General features: G+C 35.1%; 2 protein-coding genes across 2 annotated transcripts; both read right to left on the bottom strand.

Moving 5' to 3' along the window:
* Nucleotides 1-274: 274 nt before the first annotated feature.
* On the bottom strand, nt 275-1,254 carry LOC149209101 (casparian strip membrane protein 1-like). Its single transcript, XM_089394217.1, has 3 exons — nt 1,034-1,254; nt 801-924; nt 275-689 (listed from the first exon to the last, which is right to left on the bottom strand). The coding sequence occupies exons 1-3, from the start codon at nt 1,252-1,254 to the stop codon at nt 462-464; spliced, it is 573 nt and encodes a 190-aa protein (XP_089250343.1). The 3' UTR covers nt 275-461.
* A 5,636-nt stretch (nt 1,255-6,890) lies between these two features.
* Nucleotides 6,891-7,890, bottom strand: LOC149209100 (casparian strip membrane protein 1). The gene is made up of 3 exons (XM_089394216.1): nt 7,573-7,890; nt 7,340-7,463; nt 6,891-7,228 (listed from the first exon to the last, which is right to left on the bottom strand). The coding sequence occupies exons 1-3, from the start codon at nt 7,791-7,793 to the stop codon at nt 7,001-7,003; spliced, it is 573 nt and encodes a 190-aa protein (XP_089250342.1). The 5' UTR covers nt 7,794-7,890; the 3' UTR covers nt 6,891-7,000.
* Between the last annotated feature and the right edge of the window lie 2,324 nt (nt 7,891-10,214).

The following is a 10,214-nucleotide window of genomic DNA, read 5'->3' as shown; positions in this document are numbered from 1 at the left end:
AACATGACCAAGAACGCATTTAATAGGAAGCACATTGCTCAGATTATTTGTTGAGAAATGAATCTCCCAGGAGTTTGAAATCTATTGAAGCATTCAAACGGGAGTGAGAGATATCTTTCTATGATATTTGAAAAGAAAAGAAAATCAAATATCTGCATGACCAATCACATTTCTGATATTACAACTAAAAATATTGACAATGTGAAGTTTACACTGAATACATACATTTCTGATTTTACAACTTAAAAATCTTGACATTGTGAAGTTTATACTGAATACATATATGTCTTCTCATCCTGATGATCAGAAGCACTAATGGCGACCCTATACTGCACAAAGATGACTAAGGAACCCAAATATTAAACCATACATAAAATAAGAGATGGACACATAACGCTGGAGTCACATAAATACCACAGAGCCACAAGCATAATCAAGAACAATAGAATCTAACTTTTGCCCTAAAACTCTGCTCGGTGCCTGTGGAGAGTTGAAGCAGATAACAGGACTAGAAGAATTAGTAAGACAACTGCGGCGAAAGAGGCACCAAGAGCGCCGGTGGCTTGGTCACAGAATGAATTGAACTGTTGACAGATGGAAAACCAGTTGGTTTTGTTGTTTCCTCTGCGAGCGACATACATTATTGCCGTTGCTGCTGCTGCTCCAGATGTACACACAGCCACCATCACCTGCAATTACAATATATATTATCTTGGTTCTTCCCTTGTATTTTTCAGGGACCAAACCCACATTATACATTTATATGAAAAAACCTGTGAGCAGTATGAATTAATGCATACCGTATCGAAGAAGATGAGTAATACCCTAAAGGCTGCCGCACGGGGTCTCACTATGTCGAAGATGGAAAAGGGCAGCGATAAAAGTAGGTATAGACCCACAGTGGCATTGGCAATCACGAAGTATCTAAATCCATAATTAACGGTAAATATCCACAATTATTTCAGAGATACAGTATGATTGAGATTCTCGCTAACTATTTGAAAAAAAGTTGGAAGAGTAGCGTTATACGTACATGAAGGCAGATAGGTTGTAGAATCTAGCATTGAATTGGAAGAATTGAGTGAAAAACTTCAGAGTTTCATTATTTGTGCCCATGGCAATAGCTGCAGAAAGGGTGGCTCCAATGGCAAGCAATCTCAGAAGAAAATCAAGAATTGCCAAACCTCTTCTTTTACGTCCCACTGGAGGGGGAAGTGGTAGCTTAGCATCAGCGCCTCCTGATTCTCCCTTCATCCTTAGGCCTGAGATTGAACTAAAGAATATAACAGGTCTGTAAGTGAACCTTACAGTGAGGCCAAAGTGGCAATACACCAAGTGGAGAGTGCAGAATGAGGAATTCTGAGGACTTGGGTATGAATTCCGCCTAAAGTGGCTGTGAATTTATAAACATAATCTAACAGGAGTGGACAAATGTTTACATTAAACCCAGAGATACAATCCGATGATTATTGTATGGAATTAGGTTATAATCTGGGGCGATATACAGGTATTGGATGAACCTGCTTCCACAAAACCTAATTCCAAACCGAATATTCATCATTCCACCAAACCTGTCCATACCCAATTCATCATTCCCCTCAACATGCGATTGAGAGGTGTTGGCGAATGGGTACAGGTACGCAGAGCTGTTCTTTCTTCTCTAAAAATTCAATAAACGAACCATCTTTTTCGTCTACTCTGCCTGTTTTATGCAGCTTTAGATGCGATGCTCGAAAACACTTTCAATCCCGTTCTGGTTTGTTACGTGGACGGTTGCTTGATTGCAAACGTCATAGTCAAACGTTACATGCTTTTCTTCATATTATCAACTATAAAGCTTGCTAGTTGACATGGACAAAGTCTATGGGTTAGAATTTGGTCAAAGCCTGATGGGTTAGAATTTGGTGGTACGATTAGTCTATCCGTGGCCCCTTTATGTTCTTTTGGCGTCTTGGATTGTTAAAATAGTATGACAGGATTAGACTTTTTGAATGTAGTTATTCAATTCAAAATACCATGCTGAAACGTAAGATGATTTAATGCGTAAGATGATTTAATGTTGTTAAACGAATGTTAAATCAGCTGTAGTAGTATATGATAAGGCTTCTGGTCGGTAATAAGTTTAACGTAGATGGTTCGATACATTTAAGTAACTCAATAGTGTTTATGCATATTTATATTAACATAAATTCATAATATTATTATTATTTATTTATTTTATATATTTTTTAATTTTTTTTTTTTTTTTTTTTACCAACATAGGAAAGATTTATTAAATATTAATTAAAAAAAATTGAAAACATGTTAAAATGATTATATATATATATATATATATATATATATATATATAACTATTATTAAAATATCAAATCATTATTATTATTTTTAAATGATATCGATTAGATTATTTATACATTTCTTTAGTAATGAGTGGTAAAATATATTTTGTTTTTCTCAATGTAATAATGGTGGATTTTTAGAAACTTTATTGTTAAATAAGTGTCTCAAGGTAGTTTAGTGGCTCTCCCTCAAGTGGAAATTTTGTTTTAAGAAAAATTGTAAATTGATATATGAAGTAGAAAAATTAATTTCCTATGAAGGGGCACAAACTTGCATTAATTTCCTAGTAAGTACTACTAAGTTTACACATTTACATTTTTAGTCCTACTTAGTGTTGAAGAACCCATAAATAATGGTGTGCAGTAACTCTTGTTATGCAAGTACTTGCTTAAATTATGGTGGGTATTAACTAATTGAGTATGAGTTATTTTTAAGGATTTTAATTTTGGGTGGTTTGAAGCTTAACAATAAAAATTCACTATACAAATATCCAAAATGAGTGCATAAATATTATAAATGCATCTAGAAATTATGGCAAAAAATTATCCACATGGCCCAAAGGTTGCAATAAGACCTTCATGTTAAGGTCCAATCAAATGTTTGAAAAATAAATTTCCGAATAATATTGAAAATTAAATATTTTTTATTCAAAATTAAACATTATAAATTGCATTGGTCAATGCTAAACTAATAGTGGTCAATAGGAAAATAAATTGTTAGATTCTTACATTGGTAGGGACTAAAAAGATAAATAAATGTTAAATATATAATTATAATAAAACACAAGCATATATACTAATGAAAATGTTACACATGAGAATGTGCTAACATGGAAAAGAATACATTTCCCTTTCCCATGCAAATTAAAATCTCAGTAAGGTCTTCTCTATAGAAAAGTGAAGGGGTCCAAATCATTAAGTATATCTACCAACACATTCATGGTGCACATAAAAAGTATATGCCCCCAATTTATAACCTTGAGCTTCAAGTTTGATTTCGATTATGCCATAGTGTGGTTGACAAAGCATGGCTTGTTTCCAAATATTTTTTAGCCCCAAGGGTTAGCTCAAGTAGATCGATATTCCATGTCAAAGCCATATTGACCCAGAAGGTCACATGGTTAAATCCACTTCAATTCCTTGGGGTTAAACACATATCTTGTTCATTGAAAACATTTAACAAAAATTAACCTTATTCTATTCAAAGAATCTTAGAAAATTCTTAAAGGGTTTTTGTAAGGAAGTTTTCCATGGAAAATAATGTACTAACTCACAAATTCCCATATAGTCATATATCTATCCCTACCATGTTCCAAGTATTTATCTCAACGCATCATTGTATGAGTGCTAATGTTGGTAATAAATCAACATAGACACTGTAATTTGTCACGATCACTTTGTCGCAACTAATCTTGTGTCAATCAAGTGTCAACTAATGTGTCAAATAGTTTAGCGAATTCACAATACTTATTCGTCCAGATGGATATTTGTGGCCACCACCTATTCCACATGGCTCACAGCACAATTTTCTATTTTTGGCAGTTTCCAGATCTTAAACTTCTAGAGCTGTTTTGAGGCCCTAAATGGCGTTTTTGAGAAATGGGCGAACGCGAGAGAAAATATCATGTTTGCAGTTGAAATGTGTTCTCCTCTAATAGGCCTTTCTAACATCTTATCATGTGAGTCAGAAGGAGGTATCATGCCAAAGCTACGACCCCAAGAAGTTGACATTCCAACTTACCCGATCGGGACCCATAGGCCTTTGGTGCTTCTTCTCCTAGGGTTAGGGTTTGGGATGTTTAGGGTTTCTCATTATTTATTCATGACAAAATGGCCTCTTACCCTCATTGTAACATATTTCAGGAAAGGCATATCCGTCACATTTCTTCCTACATATACGCTACCACCACTTGAGCTAGTTTGTTTTCATTCTGCATGTAAACAATTTTAACATTCAATATTTATTAATTGAAGTTCATTTTCATTATTTCTCCATGTTTGTGTTCTATACCTGCATTTGATTTTATTCCCTTCATAAATCCATATCATTTATCATATTTACTATTATTTTTTCCATTAGTCCTTTGAAGTTATCAAGACAACAAGGCTACTCAACCAGTTTTATTATAAAATCTTTCCAGTCTTTTGTAACCAACAATCCCTACACTCCCACGTGAAACTTCACCATATGATAAAGTTAATTTCCACAATTCCTTCCATGTGTTACTATCTAATCTATATCTCACTCACATTCAACCCTTGCTTGTTAACCAACACAACTACACTAGCCTATATCCAGTTTAATTTTAGATTTTATCAAGCATTAAGAGGATTCAAATCCCTTAAATTGAAGTCCTATTTTAGAGTGAAAAACATGAAGAAATGTTTGTCCCTAAAAGGTTTTTCTCAACCTAAAGATTACATAGATCCAAAGTTGTAATGAATCTAAACTAGTTTTACCCATGGGTTAACATATCAAAATTTTGTATAATTACCTTTATATATATGTGTGTTTCAAATACATTTGATCTCTTAATTTATTTTTCTTCTTCTTCTTTTATTTTATCATCTACTAACTTTTCCTTATTTTCATATAAACTATATGAGAAAGGAAGTTTATTTTATTGATTATTCTTTTTGCTAAAGCAAGAGTCGGACCTTCTATTTCATTAATCAGCAATTTAAAATACATAGAATACAACAATCCTCGGTGAGTTGTGGACCAAGGAGAAAACCTACAATAACTGTTAACGGGTGAGAGGAACTAGCCCCGATCCCAACGACAAAACCTCAAAACTCTCAAAAGAGAAACAAAGCGGCATCTGGACTTGGACCCGAAGCAGAACCAAAGTACCAATCAGAAAAGAAATCAATGCCACTTAACACACCACCCGAGTAACTGTGGATGGTAAAGGAATGGCGCTTTCCACAAAGAACTTTTTGCGGCCCGCCAAGAGTAATAAAGACTGACTACTCCCACCATAAACCTAACCTGCTGCTTTAATCACAACCGCCGCGAGAAAATCACACCCCGTACAAGAGGAAGAGTACGCGCCCAAAATGTATGATGAAACGCAGCCTACGGACAACCTGTCTCATTAATCTTCACCGTTGATTCTACTAACCCTATCCGATGGCAGTGGTCAACTTCGCAATGGAAAGAAGCTCGACACTTAACTAGCCCGTCCACCAAACTGCACGATCCATCCCAGCCGTCGCTTCACTTCATATGATCGGACGGTCTTGGAACATATCGCACCCCCCAACAACCTCGAACAATAGTGTGCGATGAGGGTGGTATTCCAACCGACCCCACCGCCACGTGTAAACCTTTGAATGTGATCGCTACCAAATCGGGAAAACCGGAATCCACCTTTGGGGCTTGCGATCGCCAGAATACCACTTCCACTCCAGTAAGCAGAAAACTTCAGGTGGTGCGACCGCTGAGAGCGCCAGACGATGCACCCAATCTTCCGAAACCAAAAGAAAAAGGAAACACCCGCCAAAGAGCCAGCCAGGGATGACTCTGAACCAGCCGACAGGCAAACACTTGAGGTGATGATGAAGTATGAGATGCTGCTTTCTTCGTTCAGGGCAACTCTGACGCCCAACATGGAGAATAATCCTGATCATTGTTAACTTAATTGCTAACCTAGGCATATCTTCCCTCCTGAACCTTTTTGTCCAACCTTGAGCAACCCTCTGACCTCTGTTCATTACTAGTTGGTTTCTATCATTTTGCTTCTATACTCTTCTATATCTTCCTCCGCCTGGTTGTGACAGAGTTTTTTCAGGTTGCTCTGCGCCATTGTGTTCCACCTCCATAAAATATTGGTACAACATTCTTCTTGTTACAATAGTTTTTTTTAATTATATTTATAAAAAGTTATCCTATATCAACCCTATTAATATTTTTAATATAATTGTACTACATAATAGTGGCATTTTATTTTTATAAGTAAACTTAAGAGAAAAGAAAGTTGTATAGTGAGTCCAGTTTTTAGAATACACTTTATTGTCATAAAATCAAAGAAAAAATACAAGGAATTTCAACAACAAAAATTATTTATATATTGATGATTACGTACTTGTTTCCGTCCTATCTTCTTTAGGCCAGGGCATGTCCAAAAGTAAACATTGGTTCAACCCAATATCTATATTATGCGTTCTGTTAGATGACATTATAAGAAGAAAACATGACCAAGAACGCATTTAATAGGAAGCACATTGCTCAGATTATTTGTTGAGAAATGAATCTCCCAGGAGTTTGAAATCTATTGAAGCATCATAGGGGAGTGAGAGATATCTTTCTATGATATTTGAAAAGAAAAGCAAATCAAATATCTGCATGACCAATCACATTTCCGATATTACAACTAAAAATATTGACAATGTGAAGTTTACACTGAATACATACATTTCTGATTTTACAACTTAAAAATCTTGACATTGTGAAGTTTACACTGAATACATATATGTCTTCTCATCCTGATGATCAGAAGCCATTAGCACTAATGGCGACCCTGTACTGCACAAAGATGACTAAGGAACCCAAATATTAAACCATACATAAAAGAAAAAGATGGACACATAACGCTGGAGTCACATAAATACCACATAGCCACGAGCATAATCAAGAACAATATAATCTAACTTTTGCCCTAAAACTCTGCTCGGTGCCTGTGGAGAGTTGAAGCAGATAACAGGACTAGAAGAATTAGTAAGACAACTGCGGCGAAAGAGGCACCAAGAGCGCCGGTGGCTTGGTCACAGAATGAATTGAACTGTTGACAGATGGAAAACCAGTTGGTTTTGGTGTTTCCTCTGCGAGCGACATACATTATTGCCGTTGCTGCTGCTGCTCCAGATGTACACACAGCCACCATCACCTGCAATTACAATATATATTATCTTGGTTCTTCCCTTGTATTTTTCAGGGACCAAACCCACATTATACATTTATATGCAAAAACCTGTGAGCAGTATGAATTAATGCATACCGTATCGAAGAAGATGAGTAATACCCTAAAGGCTGCCGCACGGGGTCTCACTATGTCGAAGATGGAAAAGGGCAGCGATAAAAGTAGGTATAGACCCACAGTGGCATTGGCAATCACGAAGTATCTAAATCCATAATTAACAGTAAATATCCACAGTTATTTCAGAGATACAGTATGATTGAGATTCTTACTAACTATTTGAAAAAAAGTTGGAAGAGTAGCGTTATACGTACATGAAGGCAGATAGGTTGTAGAATCTAGCATTGAATTGGAAGAATTGAGTGAAAAACTTCAGAGTTTCATTATTTGTGCCCATGGCAATAGCTGCAGAAAGGGTGGCTCCAATGGCAAGCAATCTCAGAAGAAAATCAAGAATTGCCAAACCTCTTCTTTTACGTCCCACTGGAGGGGGAAGTGGTAGCTTAGCATCAGCGCCTCCTGATTCTGCCTTCATCCTTAGGCCTGAGATTGAACTAAAGAATATAACAGGTCTGTAAGTGAACCTTACAGTCAGGCCAAAGTGGCAATACACCAAGTGAAGGAGAGTGCAGAATGAGGAATTCCGAGGACTTGGGTATGATTTCCGCCTAAAGTGGCTGTGAATTTATAAACAAAATCTAACAGGAGTGGACAAATGTTTACATTAAATCCAGAGATACAATCCGATGATTATTGTATGGAATTAGGTTATAATCTGGGGGCATATACAGGTATTGGATGAACCTGCTTCCACAAAACCTAATTCCAAACGAATATTCATCATTCCGCCAAACCTGTCCAAACCCAATTCATCATTCCCCCCAACATGCTATTGAGAGCAGTTGGCGAATGGGTACAGGTACGCAGAGCTGTTCTTTCTTCTCTAAAATTTCAATAAACGAACCATCTTTTTCGTCTACTCTGCCTGTTTTATGCAGCTTTAGATGCGATGCTCGAAAACACTTTCAATCCCGTTCTGGTTTGTTACGTGGACGGTTGCTTGATTGCAAACGTCATAGTCAAACGTTACATGTTTTGCTTCATATTATCAACTATAAAGCTTGCCATTTGTCATGGACAAAGCCTGATGGGTTAGAATTTGGTGGTACGATAAGTCTATCCGTAGCCCCTTATGTTCCCTGGGTGTCTTGGATTGTTAAAATTGAATAACAAGGTTAGACTTTTTCTTTTGTTTTTTTTAATTTAGTTATTTAATTCATAATACTAGCCTGCTGGTTGACATGGACAAAGCCTGGTGAGTTAGAATTTGGCGGTACGATAGGCCTATCCATGGCCCCTTTAAGTTCTTTTGGCGTCTTGGATTGTTAAAATAGTGTGAAAGGATTAGACTTTTTGAATGTAGTCACTCAATTCAAAATACCATGCTGAATCGTAAGATGATTTAATGCTGTTAAACGAATGTTAAATCCGCTGTAGTAGTATATGATAAGGCGTCTGGTCGGTAATAAGTTTAACGTAGATGGTTCGATACATTTAAGTAACTCAATAGTGTTTATGCATATTTATATTAACATAAATTTATTTTATATATATCTATATCTATATATATATGCCAATTATGTCACTACATAGGAAAGATTTATTAAATATTAATTAAAAAAACTTTCAAAGAACATGTTATAATGATATTATATATATATAATTATTATTAAAATATCAAATCATTATTATTATTTTTAAATGATATCAATTAGATTATTTATACATTTCTTTAGTAATGAGTGGTAAAATATATTTTGTTTTTCTCAATGTAATAATGGTGGATTTTTAGAAACTTTATTGTTAAATAAGTGTCTCAAGGTAGTTTAATGGCTCTCCCTCAAGTGGAAATTTTGTTTTAAGAAAAATTGTAAATTGATATATGAAGTAGAAAAATTAATTGCCTATGAAGGGGCACAAACTTGCATTAATTGCCTAGTAAGTACTACTAAGTTTACACATTTACATTTTTAGTCCTACTTAGTGTTGAAGAACCCATAAATAATGGTGTGCAGTAACTCTTGTTAAGCAAGTACTTGCTTAAATTATAGTGGTATTAACAGATTGAGTATGAGCTATTTTTAAGGATTTTAACTTTGGGTGGTTTGAAACTTAACAATAAAAATTCACTATACAAATATCCAAAACGAGTTCATAAATATTATAATTGCATCTAGAAATTATGGCAAAAAATTATCCGCATGGCCCAAAGGTTGCAATAAGACCTTCATGTTAAGGTCCAATCAAATGTTTGAAAAATAAATTTCCGAGTAATATTGAAAATTAAATATTTTTTATTCAAAATTAAACATTATAAATTGCATTGGTCAATGCTAAACTAATAGTGGTCAATAGGAAAATCAATTGCTAGATTCTTACATTGGTAGGGACTAAAAAGATAAGTAAATGTTAAATATATAATTATAATAAAACACAAGCATATATACTAATGAAAATGTTACACATGAGAATGTGCTAACATGGAAAAGAATACACTTCCCTTTCCCATGCAAATTAAAATCTCATTAAGATCTTCTCTATAGAAAAGTGAAGGGGTCCAAAGCATTAAGTATATCTACCAACACATTCATGGTGCACATAAAAAGTATATGCCCCCAATTTATAACCATGGGCTTCAAGTCTTATTTCGATTATGCCATAGTGTGGTTGACGAAGCATGGCTTGTTTCCAAATATTTTTTAGCCCCAAGGGTTAGCTCAAGTAGATCGATATTCCATGTCAAAGCTATATTGACCTAGAAGGTCACATGATTAAACCCACTTCAATTCCTTGGGGTTAAACACATATCTTGTTCATTGAAAACATTTAACAAAATTTAACCTTATTCTATTCAAAGAATCTTAGAAAATTCTTAAAGGGTTTTTGTAAGGAAGTT

This window comes from Pinus tabuliformis, chromosome 1_2 (genome assembly GCF_031772625.1).
Source record: "Pinus tabuliformis cultivar Carrire ecotype Pingquan chromosome 1_2, CPIR1, whole genome shotgun sequence".
NCBI lineage: Eukaryota > Viridiplantae > Streptophyta > Pinopsida > Pinales > Pinaceae > Pinus > Pinus tabuliformis.
This window is presented reverse-complemented; position numbering and strand designations above follow the sequence as displayed.